This window comes from Lepidochelys olivacea (assembly GCF_965140295.1).
Source record: "Lepidochelys olivacea isolate rLepOli2 genome assembly, chromosome: 7".
Lineage (NCBI taxonomy): Eukaryota > Metazoa > Chordata > Testudines > Cheloniidae > Lepidochelys > Lepidochelys olivacea.
The window spans coordinates 90,776,294-90,794,989 of record NC_140417.1 but is presented as its reverse complement, the minus strand read 5'-3'; the positions used below and the strand labels follow the sequence as shown (position 1 = coordinate 90,794,989).

Genomic DNA, 18,696 nt, shown 5'->3' with positions numbered 1-18,696 from the left:
CTTTTACTCTAGGTGGTGACGTAGTGGCAAGCCATAATCTTACCCTTGGAAGCTTCTTGGCCAATTCTCCTACTATTCAAGAACACTCATCACCAGGACTGGCTCATTTGTATATGTGTAAGTTTTCCAGGCATTCCCTCACCTACTTTTAAAATCACTATTCTTATAAGGCTGTACATTTAAAAAGTATGTTTCCTGTTAAAATGCTACTATCCAGTCCCATGCTCAGTCTACTAGACCCTACCACCTCTGCTACTGACACATCCTTTGGGATGGTGGTCCTTCAAACAGTTCTGCTCCCTGCATCCTTGCGCCATCCTCCTTCTTGAGTACAACTCGTCAGTTGCCCACAGTAGAATACACATAGGGACCAGCACTCAAAGAAGAGGAGGTTACTTATGTTATAATAACTGGCGGTTGTTCAAGATGTGTGGTCTCTCTCTGTATTCTACTATCCACCCTCCTCCTCATCTGCTTTGGGCCATACTTAGATTCATGGTACAGACAGGACTGTAGAGGCAGTTGGCCGACCCCACCCTTTATCTGTTCAGCTGGAGGCACAAGGAGGGCAAGGACACAGGCGTGGGTCACTGGATACTAATTGCAAAATGCTCCAACTCTGGACACGTGGATTCCCACAGTGGAATACACATAAAGATCAGCACTTGAAGAAGTTATGACACAAGAACTGTTAAGAAAAAACTTCCAGTAGTGAAAAATCTTCTCATTGTCTAATTTGCCTTGAAATTTCCAGAAAAATTCTTTTATGACATAAAAATCACAAGCAAAATTTCAGATAACGAGTATAGTTTTGACATTGTTGTATGGGTGACATAGGGAAGGAAACAAATATGACTTATCCTCAACTTCAAGTAGCATTTCTCCCTAATTGCATATGAAACCTCCAAATGACATTTTAGAAAGCAGAAAGCATAAGAGGCCTATAGTGTTGGCTACAGTACACCAATTGTTCATTGCAGAGCGCTTAGATTTTAAATCTTAACATCCTTATTTATTTTCTATATAAACCAACTATTGTTCTCTTACAGGACCAGGAGTCATACTGTCATGAAAGTCACGAGGCCCCCTTAACAGTGACTTTCACTTGATAAACTGCCATTGAGAAATATGTTTCTTTAGAATTGCAAGTTAACACAAAAGTGTGAGCAATCAGAATTAAAAACTATTCAGCACAGAACTAACCCAATACCTGCCCATTGTATTCTGTTACTAAAGCTGATATTTTATGCTCTATGAATGTTTAATCGTCATCTTACTGGACAGATCAATTTACCTTTGAGACACCTGTAGCTGTTTTCTTCCCTGAAAACATCAATAACTTAAGAAAACTCAAAAACAGATCTTTCCTTATAAACCATATATTCATTGTTTATATATAATAGATCAAATGAAAATCCTCTATGTATGAAACCATAAGCCTTTGTATGAGAACGATCATATGACCATTTCCTTAAATAAAGCTCTTAATGTTATGTAACACACTGATCAGTTGTCCTCTAATTTGTGCAAGCTTGTTAAGTCCAGTTATCAATTGCTTCCGTGACAAAGAAATAGTGCCTTTTCTTCAAAGTGTACTGGCAACCATTAAATGAGTTATCTCCATAATTCCTAAAGAAATAGCTGACATGGGATAGGAAGCCACAGATCAACCGAAGCGGTAACACCTTGCACATCTAATTATATTCAATTTTGACTTTGTTCACAAACCGGAGTACCAGACTGCTACCTCTTGTGTTTATTTATCATGGCATCCAAAAGATGCATGCCATTTAACATTAACACAGAAAGACAGAAAGAAAAAGAAAGAAAAAGACAGACAGACAGCTGAACATTATGGCCATTTCTGCAAAGCACAGAAGCACACGGAAATTATGTATCTTGCTCTTGGAGTAAGTTTTAAATCCAAACAAGCTATCTTACAATTAATGCATAAAAATCTGCGGGGTTTTATTGTTCAAATAGAGTGATGCAAAGAAGAATTTCAATGGAGTTTATGAATCCATACTTAATTACTGGCACACAAAAGTTTTGTCAAAAATATTGGTGCAATTAAGAGATTATTGTGCAAAGGAGATTGCTCATTTTTGATAGTCAACCTTCTAACTATGCACTTGGACAATAGGGTAGTGGTCTAAACATCGTTCTGTGTTTCCTCTGAAGAACCAACGTTAAATCTAGATATTCTAGGCTTGCATCTTCAGTTATCCTCACTTCATAACAGATGGCAAAATAACTGTATTCATTGAAAACATACTCCAACCAGTTCTCAAAACCAGACTTTGGGATCCACGTCTGTCAAATATTATGGGAGGGCTAATTTTAAAAGGCAAATAGAATGGCCTTATGGTAACTACGAAAGTACAGTAGGTGCATATCAAGCAGTGCGATGTTCCAGTCAGTTCCTGAATACCCAAAAGTAGACCAAGACAAGAAATTTTGGAGTTTTACACCTAAAGTTCAAAACGACTTACTGCTCAAGAATAAATTGCTCTGAGCCCACGGAAATCACAACAGATTAAGGAGAGATTGAAATTATTACTTTCCTTGAATTACACAGCAGACATAAGATTTACTTTTAAATCTAACCCACTTTATGGCCTAAGGATGTTTTAAAAATGAATGAAAGAAAAAGAATTAATTCAAATATATTTCAAGTAAAGGAAATATGTGTCATATCAGAAAGAAAAATACTATATCAAAGCTAACTTACTTACCAAATATAAATCACTAGTTTTTATCTAAACATGCCTAGAATTTTAACCAGCAGCTTCTCAGAGACCTGGATGCATGTCCTTTTTTTTCAGTTTCAGAGTAGCAGCCGTGTTAGTCTGTATCCGCAAAAAGAAAAGGAGGAATTGTGGCACCATAGAGACTAACCAATTTATTTGAGCATAAGCTTTCGTGAGCTACAGTTCACTTCATCGGATATATGCAGTGGAAAATACAGTGGGGAGATTTATATACACAGACAACATGAAACAATGGGTGTTACCATACACACTGTAACAAGAGCAATCAGGTAAGGAGAGCTCACACCGCACAACAAAAACACTAACCCAGGAACCTATCCTTGCAACAAAGCCCGTTGCCAACTGTGTCCACATATCTATTCAGGGGACATCATCATAGGGCCTAATCACATCAGCCACACTGTCAGAGGCTCGTTCACCTCCGCATCTACTCATGTGATATATACCATCATATGCCAGCAAAGCCCCTCTGCCATGTACATTGGCCAAACTGGACAGTCTCTACGTAAAAGAATAAATGGACACAAGTCAGACATCAAGAATTATAACATTCAAAAACCAGTCAGAGAACACTTCAATCTCTTTGGTCACTCAATTACAGACCTAAAAGTGGCAATTCTTCAATAAAAAAACCTTCAAAAACAGACTCCAACGAGAGACTGCTGAATTGGAATTAATTTGCAAACTGGATACAATTAACTTAGGCTTGAATAAAGACTGGGAGTGGATGGGTCATTACACAAAGTAAAACTATTTCCTCATGTTTATTCCCCCCCACCCCACCCCCACTGTTCCTCACAGGTTCTTGTCAACTGCTGGAAATGGCCCACCTTGATGATCACTACAAAAGGTGTCCCCCCCACCACCACTCTCCTGCTGGTAATAGCTCACCTTACCTGATCACTCTTGTTACAGTGTGTATGGTAACACCCATTGTTTCATGTTGTCCGTGTATATAAATCTCCCCACTGTATTTTCCACTGCATGCATCCAATGAAGTGAGCTGTAGCTCACGAAAGCTTATGCTCAATAAATTTGTTAGTCTCTAAGGTGCCACAAGTACTCCTTTTCTTTTTTTCAGTGTCTCTGAGGATTTTCCAATACTACATTTTTAATCTTTTATGTACTACTAAAAGGCTTTCTGAGACAAGACTTCAACGTATTTTGTGTTAGGTAAGATATCCCAACCTTTCGCCACTCACTCTCATCACTCAGTAAGTTGAAACAAACATTCTCTAGGGTGCCTTAAAGCTCCCAAGAGAAATGGGAGCAGCTAGCTTTTTCAATAAAAAGGTCTAGGAAGGTGGTTTACTCACCACCTATAGTGGCCCATTGTGTCAGGGTGTGACGCTGTAAGGGGTCCTCATCCCCGGTACCTCCTGTTAGCTGTCTTCCTCTCACGAGGTGTTCCAGGGCTCAGTTCCCTGGCAAAGTCACAAAATCCAACCCCCCTTCTGAGGGAACAAAAAGGTTCAAAAGAAAGCCCTAACAAATCCAAAGTAATAATTCTTCTTTGGTCCCTTTCAAGCCAAACTAGATACTACTTCTCCAGCAGGATTCCCCACGCTTCCTGCCTTACTCCGGGGCTCCGGCAGTTTGCTGTGGAGGTCTCTGTCTTCCCAGTTAAAGGTCCAATCGCAGGACTTCTCCCATGGGAGCATAACCTGTTTCTTGTGGGTTTCTACTATCCACTGTTGGCTTTAACTCAGGGCTTCCCATATGGGAGTCTACTCTGCTCTCTGGGGGTTTCTTCCACCAGATCTCGCTCCTTCTTAACCCCTTCCCAGGAGCCAGAGTCCACCTATAGGACTCTGGTCTGGACGCCTACACCAGCTTTCTTCTCAGAGCCTCGTGAGAGGAATTCTGTCAATGTCTCCCTTGCCAAGGGACCCTGACCATTCTCTTGGGTTTCTCATTCACCCCGACAGAAGCCTACTCTACCTGCTGTGAACTCCTTCCAGTATGTTGCAGATCTTCTCTGGAGAGCTCCTTTTTTCCCCTCCCCCTTCCTTTTAAGCATCTTTTCCTTTAGTGTTCTAGCAACCTCTTTCTAGTATACCTGCTCTATGAGCTAATTGGGCACCACCCTAGAGCACTTGATTAATCCCAAGTGTAGCCCACAAAGTAATCATGGGCTAGTTAGTCATGCTCCTGACATGCCATTCGCCCCACAACAGTCTTACTGATTTACTTTCACAGAATGGTCCTATTGATTCAACTTTGGCACAGTGGATATGGGAGTTACACAAGCAAAGAGATTTGAAACTGGTGTAACTCTGAGCAGGAGTTAACAGTGTACAGTGACCCAGCACCAAATACCAACAAACTACTGAAGAAGAGAGCACTTCACACATTTAGTCACACAATATTTTATCAAATCTATCCCTGACATGTGGATGAACATCTGAAACCAGATTCCACCTCAGACTAAAATATGCAAAGTTATTAAACATACTATGAGGAATGTTTTTTCTAAAATAGACGCAAGAGCTGTGGCTTCAGTCATTAAAGCCGTGGAATCCCACAAGATATTTCAAATGTGGTTGAAATTCATATTTAACAAAGCAGGAGGACAAGTCATTTTTAATTGTATGGATATCACAAAAAGCAAATGTAAAAGTAGAAAAATGACTGAGGTTTGATTTTCTAAAATGACTAGTGAAGCAATGCAATAACCAGAACTGCTTGATAGCCTTGACAAAGTCGAAAAGCCTCCAATGAGCAGCAGTCACTCAATAATGGAGGGTTGTGGCTCTAAACAGGGTACACCTGATACGGTATCTGTTTTAAACATGCTATTTACCTAAGAAAAAGGGCCTCCTATTGACTTTAACAAGCTTTGTATCAGGCCATAGGTCTCCCCATATCACTGGCCAAGGGAAAAAGCCTCATTATCCCAACTAGCAAATGACACAATCACTGGACTTTCAGCTATACTATGAACCAGTTCATCAAGATTATTAGAGCACTCGTGTGCCACCAAAACTAAATAGAAACACTGACACAGAAACACACATCCCTTGTTCTAGATCTTTTCTGAACTCACGGAACAAAGTTTTCTGCAGCTTTTGGAACAGGAATACATGCTGACATCTGTTACCTCAGCTTGCGCAAATATTTTGAAGCCACTAGATTAAAATCAAGCTGTTCAGAGAAAACTAAATACACTAACTGGAATTCTGACTTATGTACATAGCAGTTAAAAATAAGAAAGCCCAACAACAAAAATGATGTAGAATTTTGATGCCATGTTTAAAAATATTATGTATGTATTGACTAGAGAACACAAGTTTTATCAGGAAGACTTTTCAAGGGATCGATTACATCTCATATTAAGAAAATGAAAATACTTTGCTTTTAAGTTGTGCTGAGATTTAAGAAAGAGAAAGAATTTTTAAACTAGACTTTTTTGCTCATGCTATTTCAAAATGGGAACAGCTGCACCCATTATGGTTAAGGTTGCATCCATTCTAATCCTATTTGGTCATTTACAGTTTGAGAAAAATGGTTCTACCATTTACTAAGTCAGCGGTTCCCAAAGTGTTGGGCATGACCCCCATTTGATGGGGTCGTCAGGGCAGAAAGTCCCAGCCAGCAGCTCCGGGGCAGTGGTGGATACGGTGGATTTCGTAGATATGGTACTCCGGGGATAATGCTGTGCCACTGTGCGTGAACAGAATTCACGTCCCCTGCAGATTTCTTTGCTTCTCCGCAGAAAAATTACTTTCTGATAGGGAAGCAAAGGGTAAACTGCGATAGAAGTCACACACCACTCCCTAGCTGTGACATATGTTGAAGTGAGGTATCATCCCACAAAAGGGTATGCTATAATTTGTTTATGAATGAATAACTATTGCCCAGTATGTCATTTGCTCACCAATTTGAAGTTGCTCTACCAAGAGTAGAGAGCAATGAATGCATATATAATGTTTAAAATACACATACTAACAGCGTTTTACTAGAATTATAGTGGAAAATTGGTCTGGTGGTTACAATTCTGGACTGGGGCTCAGAAGTTAGGGTTCTAGCCTCAGCTTTACCCTACACTCCTTGGGGAAGACACTTCTTTGTACCTCATCTGTAAAATAGGCATCATGAATACTTCCCTGAGTCACAGGGGTGAGGATGATCAGTTAATATTTATGAAATGCTCAGATGCAATAGTGGTTGGAGATAGATATCTATGTACTTTTAAGCATTACTTAGTGAACAGATTAGCTAATTCAGAGTATTATATTCAAGTCTTCACTGTTTTAATTCTGCCATCTTCTGCTCTGTGATGGAACTACATGCTGTTTTTATTCAAAACTTAAACTCCATTGTAATGTTTTATAGTTTAATTACCTAAACAGAAAAGGACCATGACTTGGGCATATGCATTCTGACCTATTTGCTGTACAGATGGCACACTGTTCATCTAGTATCCATAGACAGAAGTACAGAAAAAACAGTGTCATATAGTTCACAAAATTCTCAGTGTTTAAGTGTTCCCTCCTGTGTCTGAAACTCAAATACAGCTGTGTTTTTGCTACTGCATGAGAACCAGAGTGAAACCAGAGAGTATGTGCAAAGTGAGTAAAGTGTAAAAAGGATATAAATTAGATGAACATTATTCAGATTACAAATCTGAATAATCTAAAACATAACAACAAATGAATTTTTGTAAGTCTCAGAATGAGTATGTTTTAGGCCTTTTTAAATACATTGCTTGACTATTTCTCACCTATTTTTCCTCCCTCCTCTGTCACTTCCATTTACCATTTTATGGTTTTCTCTGAATTCTTTTTAAGGGACTAGTAGTAAATACTTACTGGGTACAGTCAGTGACAGCAATCTGATAATAAATTTTTTTTTGGGTTTTTAATCTAGTTTTTATTTCAATACCTGCAAAGCTATAAAAAACCCCTTCCCCAAATCCCTGCCCCTGCCCTGCTTCTTCTCTGCCTCCTCCCCCTAAGTGTGGCTCCCCGCTCCTTCCACCTCCCTCCTGGAAAGCACTAAGCGCAGCCAAACAGCAGTTTGGCAGTAGGAAGCAACTGGGGTTGGAATAGGGCAGGGAGGGGGCAGAGTTGGGGTGGGGACTTTGGTGAAGGGGTTGGAATGGGGGCATGGAGGGGTAGAGTGGTGGCGGGGCCGGGGACTTTTGTATCTTTATATGAAAAGATGTCAGTGATGCGGCCCTCGGGCCAATGTACTAGGCCTCATGTGGCCCTCGTGGTGATTTGAGTTTGAGATCCCTGGATTAGAAGAACCCCAGAGTCCCTGACTGGGCTAGGTACACTGTTTAAACTGCAAGATGACACAGGAAGTTCTACAGGCAACAGAGCGAATTCCAAGCCAGCTGATACATAGGATCTGGCAGCTCCATAGGATCTGGCCTTCTTATCCTGATGCCTGAGCCTTGCTTTCCTGATCTGTCCCTGCTTCCCATTTCCCTGCCTTGCTCCTGGTTCTTGCCTTCCTGTCTTGTTCCTGATCCTTGGTCTGGCTTGGACTCTTGGCTTGATTCCCAACTCCAACAGTAGGTCTGACCAACCAAGCCTTGGTTGTAACACTTAAAAGTTTTTCGAATAGAGAGAAGGTTCATTAATCCAAAAGGTCTAAAAAATGTGGTTTCCCATATCACTTGCTATTTTCATATTATGTTTTCTAAAGCATAATGAAGTACATGATATGTTTAAAATAACAATTTAATCTTACCAATTGCAGTTCCTTATGTAATAAAAGTTTACTTCTGTTCCTCCTTGCAGAGGAGGTTAAATGTTACTGTAGAATAAAACATCCTGCACTACATATCATTCCTAAATAACCCCACTGATAAATTAGTTATCAGGTAGTTTAACAAACTTAAATGTTGGTGCTGAACAGTTTTATACGCCTTAATATTAGAGTTTTCATTTATACAGTTGGCATCTATTTATGTTCTCAGAGTTTTTGAATAAAGGTCCAAATGTATGGAAACCTTCTCTCCTGCTAGCAGACGGAAACCAACTATGTGAACTTTAAAGCAGTAAGTCTACTGTAGGGCAGCAAAGAAAAACTTGCAATCACCACTGGACAAGCCAGAGTGACCCCATGGGGTCCTGAGTTAGGCTAAAAGTGTATATAGACTCATGACACCTTTAAAAAAGAAAACAAAACAAAAAACTTCTCTTTCCCTTATTATTGTATACTAGGTCCAGACCTCCTCAATCCATTCTAATGTTTTAAACTGGGTTTACCGCCTTACAGGCTCCTGAAGCAGCCTTCTGCTCAATTACAGCATCCCATCCACTGCGTTCTGCAATAACGTGCATCTAACCCAAAGCAGCTGCCTTGCAGATCTTTAACAAGGGTGCTCTCTACTTAAGACAAAGCTAAGCACTGTCTGAACAGCCTTTAAAGGAATTTCAAATTCCTTTTTCCACCACTAAATAAAACAGAGGTCTAGTCACAGAGATCTATTTAGAAAGAGATAGCCAGATGCACCTCGTCCGTGGAGGCCGCCTTCCTCCCCATTGAGCACAAACTGCTTTTTTGAATTTCTGATGCAACACGTTGCAGCTGACCACTGAAACAGACATCTTAGTTCATACTCTCTGGCTGGAGGACGAATACAGCTGTGGTCTTGTTCTACTGAACTACATGCTTCATTCTAAAAACCTCAACTACAAGAGCTAGCTTTACCACTCCCTCTTCCAGATGGCTGATGGACAATTTTCCCCATGAATGATCACTGCCAATAGCCTTTCCCCACAAAAGCTCCCTACTTGTATAGGCTGACATCCATGATTACAGGCAGTCAAGGGGATGCAAGGACATCCCTTTGAGCAACTTTTGGGGATGAGCAACTTCTTGAAGGAGATTCCAATTTGTGGTGGTATCCTCAGGAACTTAGTTCTTTGATTGCATTTTCCAATAGTCAAGGTATTTAAGAGGCCCAGTGTGCCTAGGAAAAATTAACATCCAGGCTTGTGATTGCAGACCCGAGGGTCTGCAGTAACTCCATACGGGATCCCAGAAGATGCACAAGCTGCAGAACCTGGCTTGGAGTGTGTACACAGGTAAGAAACTCTGGATTAAAATGAAATTGCTTTTTTTCCCTCTTTATTGGTCATGTTACTTCAGAAGATGGTATGCTCACAATAATATGTACCTGGACAGTCAAGATAAGGCTTGAAAAGTTTATGAAACTGCCTTTCCTGAGTATCATAACCTGAATAAAGATTTGGGATTTGAGGGTAAAACCAAGTAAGGCCTGGTATTAACATTTTTGTCCCAAGTTGGCAAAGCAATAGAAATAAGTAGTAGAAGAGTAAGAATCTGTAGATAGGCATCCTGAAGATCCATAGGACAGACAGACATTTTCCTATATTGACCATATGGACCACTGACTTGGGATTCATGAAAAAGTTTGGTGCTCAGAGAGCAATTTACACTTCAAATCCTGGATGAAAGCCTGCCTTTTGAATATGCTGAGTAAATGGCTTGCCCTCTCCAGATCCTGTGGGACTGGGATGATAGCTGTGGTTTGCAAGAGATGATTCAAAGCATCTATTTGGCTTGGCTCGAAAACTACTTTTGTAGCCAGATAGCCTTGTCTGTATTCAAACGGCTGGTGAAAAACCTAGAAGTCTAAGATGATACGCCCTTTATATAAAACAGAGAAATTAAACCTCAGAAGCTCCAATGCTCTGACTCCAGGGAGGGAGGAACTATACTCAAGTATCTGAACTGGTCTAGAACAGTGGTTTTAATTCTTTTTTCATTTGGCAACCCCTAAAATATTTCAAACAGAGGTGTGAACCCCTTTGGAAATCTTAGACATAGTCTGCAGATCCTCAGGGGTCCGTGAACCACAGGCTGAAAACCACTGGTCTAGAAAAATTAAAAAAAGAGAGTCATCTCAGTCCAGTCGCAGGAGAATCAGAGTAAACACAACTAAGAAAACACACGCATACCTGAACAAACTTACCTTTCGTATCCAATCTGACAGGAGTTTAAAAAGCACATATTACTGGTAAGAAGTAAGTTAAATTCTACATTTTCAGTTTAACTTTTTAAAAAACTAATGTCCTTGTTGTTAAGAGATTTCAGGTTAAAATCATTAAAATTATGATGTTCTTAATGAGCTAGAACAGAACATCAACACTATCTAAATCAAAATGATTAATTTCTTTCAGACTTGGCTGCTGGCTAATCAAGTAAGTCTTAAATGATTCAATAACTTAAAAAAAAAAATAGAACACAGGCTTTTGTTAATCCAACAAACAGAGATTATCTTTAGACTAAGTTCCCTGGGGCAAGGACTGTCTTTTTGCTCTGTATTTGTACAGCATCTAGCAAAATGGGTCTTGGTCCATGATTAGGGTTCCTAGGGGCTATGGTAATAAAAATAAAATAATGTGAGAAGTACTTTTATCCTTTTCAATGAAATTATTACAACACAAAAAATAGTGTGCTAAACACCATAACGTCTTCAAAAGTTTTCGCAGTGGGCCATAACTTGCAAAGCTTTCTCTCAGCTAAGAAAAATAAATAATTTAAAAAGTTTGAGTTAAAGCCATTGAGCTACGTGTGTGCAGAAGGAGAGAGCAGGTCATAAAACAAGGAGAAAACCCCTCCAGATCTTATGAATATTTTTGGATGAAACTCCATTCACAGATATTGATACGGCTAAACAGGATGCAGCATGAGGAATTAATATTGCCTTATTATATATGTGAGAATCAGTCCCTTAAAGGATCCTAACCAAGCCCAAGTATTAGTTTATTCTTGAGACATTATCCAAGTTCTAAGCATTAATCTCCTTCAGATCTAGCCCTTTAGGGCTGTGTACAAGTCACGACCAAAGTGCAGAAAATTGAAGCTAAAAGCAAGTTTAATTAAATTAAAAAAAATGCTTTTTTACCTTTTACTCTCTGCAATGGCTTTGTCCAAGTGTTTGAAGATATCTTGAAATAAAATACAGCTGGAACGACTGTTGATATCATACCCATATCCTCTCTTCCAGTACTGCTTTAGGTCATTCAGGTATTCCAGTACCTAGAATAAGATTTTAAAATGTGTTACAAAAACGCAACTTTTGTCTAGATGAAGACACTACTACAAATAGCATCGCACTGCCAGCTTTCTTAGGAAAATGGGCAAGTTTGATCAGTCTTCTTAAAAAAAAAAAAACTGGACATGCCTACTGTTGCATCCTGAGTTAAAAACACAAACAAACAAACATGGCCACTGATTTCTGCTCTTCCAGCATGAGTGTAAAAATCCTCCTAATGTCATATTTGTAGTAGCTTTTTATTGTGGGAAAGCTTCAAGCAGAAGAGCAATGCTATTTCCTTAACTTCTACGGCTTTCATCACCTTGTTTTTATGTATAATGCATCATTAAATTATCAACTTAAAGAGCCTAGTGCCAAGATCTGTCTTGCTGAAGTGAATCCCACCAGACATGAATGCAGACAGAGCCTGCCCAGCTTCCCCTGCTATGGGCAGCTGCACAGGACACCAAAACCCGGTGCACTATCAAAAGACCCCCACTTTTCTCCCCTACACCAGCTTCCTGGGGCAGACTTCTGAAAACTCTAGCATTCCTCAAAGCCAGAGCAACATGTTATTACAAATGAACACTTGAGTTCTTCTGATGTGGAGACGGCAATATCCCACCAAAGCAACTTGAATCACCAACTGATATGATTGCCATGTGGTTTACTGTACCTGCTCTCATGTTGCTAACCTAGCTGGCTGGCCTGCCCTACCCCATTATGCCTGGGCTCTTCCTCTGGTCCCCTTCTCCCCTCCCCACTTACATGCCAGGTCCCAACATTCCTAGATCCCTACTTCACACTCATACATCAGCTCCATTCTCAGAGACAGCCCTTCAAACATACTAGTTTGGAAGCAAACATACTTTTGAAAAAGATCATTTGACCAAAACCATCAGCAACCTAGTGAGGAGAACTTTAAACTAGGTTTAAAGGGAGCTGGTGACAAAAGCCCAGAAATAAGTATAAAGAAAAGTGACCTTAGAAGAGGATTAGATGTTTGGGGGGGATATGGAAAATTACTATACAGTCATAAAAAGAAAAGGAGTACTAAAGGCACCTTAGAGACTAACCAATTTATTTGAGCATAAGCTTTCGTGAGCTACAGCTCACTTCATTGGATGGAGAACAAGAGGGACATCAGAGAGGGAATCTGATCAACACCTTAGAAGTCTACACACAAATGCAAGGAGTATGGGGAACCAACAGGAAAAACTGGAAGTATCAGTACATAAGCTAAATTATGACAAATGGCATCACAGAGACTTGGTGGGATAAGTCTCATGACTCGTATACAAGGGTACAGCTTGTTCAGGAAGGACAGGCAGGGTAAAAAGGAACATGGTGTTGCATTATACATCAAGAATATGAATATATATATATATATTAGACACTTACACACACACTTGTTCAGAAAGAGGTGAGACACAGACCAGTTGTGAGTCTCTGGGTAAAGATAAAAGGGGCAAAAATAGGACACATCATTATAGGGGTCTACTACAGATCACCAAATCAGGAAGAGGGGTAGATAAGACATTTCTAAAACAAATTACTCCTGGGGGAATTCTGCAGCACTGGGTATAGAATTTTGTATTTTCCCCACACAAAAAACATTTTGCCTGTGAAGTGTTGCAGTTCTACCTTTTGTCCATCAGAAGCCACTGTGGTGCCAGAACAGCCAGCTGCGTTCATGACAGCTGTTCTAGCTCCACAGCGGCCTGTGGCGGGCAAAAGGCAGAACTGCAGCACTTCTTAGCAAAATGTATTTTATGCAGGAAAATACAAAATTTTATGCCCAGTGCTGCAGAATTCCCCCAGGAGTAGAAGTTCATCATAGCACCCTGCCTGCAGAGCCATGCTAGGACAGAGTGGAGCACACAGGGCTGCGGGGGGAGGGAGGAGGGGCGTGTGTCAGTTGATAGACTGGCTAGTAGGGGGTACAGACTGGAGCATGGGCTCAGGAGCTAGTGGGGTGACAGAGTTAAGCCTGGGGATGAGGGAGGGGGCTGCAGAGACCCACGGGGATGAGGGGTGTGGGGACAGGGGCTGACTGAATGAGAGGGGCTTGGGGGTCAGCCAGGGTCTGCGTGGGGGAGGCTTCCCTAACAATCCCACCCACACCCCCCGAAAAAAACCCTATCATCCACACCCAACATGCTTCAGGTTCACTCCTAGGCTCCTTCCCTCTTCTTCAGCTCTTCCGTTACCCATGACTCCCCCAGGGCTTTGCACTGCTTCTGACAAATATGCAGAATTTCAAATATTGTGTGCAGAATTTTTTATTTTTTTTGGTGGGGAGGGGGGCAACTCTAATGACCCAGAAACACATTGTTCCAGAAGAAAAGAAAAGGAGTACTTGTGGCACCTTAGAGACTAACAAATTTATCAAAGCATAAGCTTTAGTGCGCTACAGCTCACTTCACTGGATGCTCACGAAAGCTTATGCTCTAATAAATTTGTTAGTCTCCAAGGTGCCACAAGTCCTCCTTTTCTTTTTACGGATACAGACTAACACGGCTGCCACTCTGAAACCTGTCATTGTTCCAGAAAGCGGAGGAAGTAACCAGGGGAGCAGCAATGTTAGACTGGATTCTGACCAAAGGAAGGAATTGGTGGCAAATCTGAAGGTGGAAAGCAATTTGTGTCGAAGTGATCATGAAAGGATAGATTTCATGAGTCTAAGGAAAGGAAGTAGCGAGAGCAGCAGAATAAGGAAAATGGATTTTAAGAAAAGCAGACTTTAAACTCAGAACTGGTAGATAAGGTACCATGGGAAGAAAATCTAAGGGAAAAAGTTCAGGAGAGCTGCAAGTATCTCAAGACAACCATATTAACAGCACAACTGAAATCTAGCCCGATAGGAATATTAAGAGGCCAATATGGCAGGATCAGGAGCTCTGTAATGACCAGAAATTCAGAAAAGAATCCTATAGAAAGTGGAAACATGGGCAAACTGCTAAGGAGTACAAAAGAATAGCACAAGCATGTAGGAACAAAATCAGAAAGACTAAGGCACAAAATGAGTTACACCTAGCATGGGACAAAAAAGGCAATAAGAAGATGTGGTGTAAATACATTAGGGACAAGAGACAGATGAAGGAAAGAATAGGTCCTCTACTTAGCAGAGAAGGAGAACTGATGACATTAAGAAAGCTAAGGGACATAATGTCTATTTTGTTTCAGTCTTCACTAAAACTGTTAGTGGTGACCAGATACTCAACATAAGTAATATGAACAACAAGGGGGAAAGAATGCATATGGAAATAGAGAAAGAACAGGTTAAAGAATATCTAAATAAGTTAGATGTATTCAAGTCATCAGGGCCTGCTGCAATTCATCCTAGCACACTTAAGGAACTAGATGAAACAATTGTCTCTGAGAACTCACTGGCAACAGGTGAGGTCCCACAAGTCCGGAGAAGGGCAAACAGAGTACCTATGTTTGAAAAGGGGAACAAAGAGGACTCAGGCCGACTGGTCTATAAATTCCCTAACTTCAATACAAATGAACAAATAATTAAACAATCAATTTGTAAGCACCTAAAGGGTAATAGGGTTATAAGGAATAGCCAGCACACTCTTGACAAATCCAGGTCATGTTAATGCAACCTAATTTCATTCTTTAACAAGATTACTGGTCTAATGGATTGGGAGGAAATTTTAGCAATAATATATCTTAATTTAGCAAGGCTTTTGACACAGTCCCACATGACAGTCTCATAAGCAAACTAAGGAAATGTGGTCTAGATGAAATTACTATAAGGAGGGTGCAAAATTGGTTGAAAGACCATACTGTAAGTGTAGTTATCACTAGTTCACTGTCCAACTGGGAGAGCGCATCTAGTGAGGTCCAACAGGGGTCAGTCCTGGGGCCAGTACTATACAATATTTTCTTTCATGATTTAGATAATGGAGTGGAGAATGTACTTATAAAGTTTTCAGATGATACCAAGCTGGGAGGGGTTGCAAGTCCTTGGGAGGACAGGTTTACAATTCAAAATGACCCTGACAAATTGGAGAATTGGTCTGAATTGAAGATGAAATTCAGTAAAGACAAATGTAAAGTACTTCTCTTAGGAAGGAAAAATCAAATGCACAATTACAAACTGGGAAATAACTGGTTAAAGTGGTAGTACTGCTGAAAAGGATCTGGGCGTTATAATGGACCACAAATTGAAAATAAGTCAACACTGAGATCCAGACGCAAGCAAAGCTAGTATTCTGGGGTGTGTTAACAGCAGTACAAGACATGGGAGGTAACTGTCACTCTACTCAGCAGTGGTGAGGTCTCAGCTGGAGTACTGCGTCAAATGCTGGTCACCACACTTTAGGGAAGATGAAAACTTTTTAGGAGAGTCCAGAAGAGAGCAACAAAAGTGATAGAAGGTTTAGAAAACCTGACCTATGAGAAAAGGTTAAAAGAAACAAAAAACAAACAAAACAAACAAACTGGCAGTCTTGAGAAAAAAAGACTGAGGCAGGACCTGATAACAGTCTTCAAATATGTTAAGGGCTGTTATAATGAGCACAGTGATCAACTGTTTTCCATCTCCACTGGAAGTAGGATAAGAAGTAAAAGGCTTAATCTGCAGCAAAGGAAATTTAGGTTAGATATTAGAAAAAACTTGCTAACTATAAGGGTAGTAAAGATCCAGAATAGGCTTCCAATTGAGGTTGTGAAATTCCCAACATTGGAGGTTTTTAAGAACAAGTTGGACAAACACCTGTCAGGAATGATTTAAGTTTACTTGAACCTGCTACAGTGCAGGGGGCTGAATTTGAAAACTTCTTGATATCCCTTCCAGCCCTACATTTCTATGATTCTGTGTACATATACACAAGAAACTTATATTCAAACCCATGCTCTCCTCCTCTTAAGCCTCTCTTCCTTCGTTTGTTACTGCCACCTCTTGCATCTTATGTAAAGTCAGATTTTCAGAAGAGAACCACTGTCAAACACTTAAACATAATGTTGCAATAAATATACATTATTCCTAAATATATATGCTGCTGCATTCTAAATAAGCTGCAAGTCACTGAAGTCCAGTAATGTGATAATTACTATGGTGTGTGTATTTGTAAGGCCATAATGGGATAAATAAGGGAACAGGATGTGCTAGTTGCACAATTGGAAAAAAACCCCACACTTGTACACACCTGTTTTTCCATAGAAAGGTCTTGGTTAAAAGTGGTAAGATTCTTAGTTTGGCACACTACTTCTGATTAAATCCATTTAAGTGGAGTTACAAACAAGCAGTGACCCTCCCATCAATAACTTCTACCCAATGGCAAGACTTCTATATCCAAAAGGATGAGGACAAGCTAACTCAAACACATCCTACCAGGGATATTGTCCAAATGCTTTAGACAAAGACCAATTTCCAGGGTCGATAGGAAAAAATAAAATAAAATAAAATAAAATAAAAAATACACAGCTACTTATCAGTAAGGCTATGGTTTTGTCATGGAGGATGCGGAAGTCATGGAATACGTGACTTCAGCCCTGGCAGCTGGGAGCTGCAGGGTCCCGCCGCCTCCCGCAGCAGTGGGGAGCTGTAAGGTTCCCCCACCACCTGAGGCAGCAGGCCCCGAAGCTCTCAAAAGCTATGCGCAGCGGAGGTACGCCGCAGCTCCCACTGCAGGGCACAGGGGGACCCCCGCCTGCTCCCTGGGCGGAGAACCCCGCCCATTTCCCACTGCAGCTGTGGCAAGGGGATTCCCACAGCACTCTCCACCGCCGGGGCAGAGTGATCCTGTAGCTCCCCTCCGGCACTGGTGGCAGGGAGACCCTGGAGCTCTGAGCCTCCACGGGTGGTGGGGGCCCCAGAACTCCCAGCCACCCCACAGCTGCCTACTCCCTTCCCATTTTATCATGGATATTTTTAGTAAAAGTCAGGGACAGGTCATGAGCTTCCAAGAAGTTTTCTTTATTGCCCGTGATGTGTCCGTGACTTTTACTAAAAATATCCATGACAAAATCTTAGTCTTACTTATAAGTATACTGATGCTCCTGTATTGGTCTACACCGGGGGGGCAAACTTTTTGGCCTAAGAGCCACATCGGCTTTGTGAAACTGTATGGAGGGCTGGGTAGGGAAGGCTGTGCTTCCCCAAGCAGCCTGGTCCCCTGCCCCCTATCTGCCCCCTCCCACTTCCCGCCTCCCTCAAAACCCCCGACCCATCCAACGATCCTTGTCCCCTGACCACTCCCTCCCGGGACCCCAGCCCCTAACCACCCCCTGGGATCCCACCCCCTACCCAACCCCACCTTCTCCCTGTCCCCTGACTGCTCTGACCCCTATCCATACACCCAGGCAGGTACCGCCGGAACTCCCATGCCTATCCAACGCCCCCTGTTCCCTGTCACCTGACTGCTCCCCGGGACCCCTTGCCCCTTATCCAATACCCCACCACCTTACCATGCTGCTCAGAGCAGCAAAGCCCCGCCGCCTGGCCAGAGCCAGTCACGCCGCCGCCATGCGGCCTGGCAGGAGCGGTGAGCCAGAGCGCTGGTGGCACATTGTGCTGAGGCTGCAGGGGAGGGGAGACAGTGGGGGAGGGCCCAGGGGCTAGGCAGGACGGTCCCGCGGGCCGGATGTGGCTGTGGGCTGTAGTTTGCCCACCTCTGGTCTAAACAGTGTTTATAAGCTCACACTTAGAGGACTCTCAACTGACCAAAACTGATTTTTATTCAGAGATTCCAAGGCCAGATGGTGCAGTTGAAATCATCCAGTTTGACTTCCTGTATACCATAGGACATAGAACTTCTTCAGGGATGATGCATAGCAGATACCTCAGTGATATGCCCGCCATCTCTGACCAACTTTTAAAAGTGACAACCTCTGAAAGACAATTGCAAACATACAGCAATATCCCTTTGTCCCCAACTTGGTCAGTCATAC

At 41.6% G+C, this 18,696-nt stretch overlaps 1 protein-coding gene across 1 annotated transcript in view; it reads right to left on the bottom strand.

The window, feature by feature from the left end:
• MINPP1 (multiple inositol-polyphosphate phosphatase 1) overlaps positions 1-18,696 on the bottom strand; it is a 39,890-nt gene that overhangs the window by 13,566 nt on the left and 7,628 nt on the right. The window contains exon 4 of the mRNA XM_084634844.1: positions 11,662-11,795. Coding sequence (XP_084490970.1) covers positions 11,662-11,795 — 134 coding nt within the window. The remainder of the gene's footprint in view (positions 1-11,661; positions 11,796-18,696) is intronic.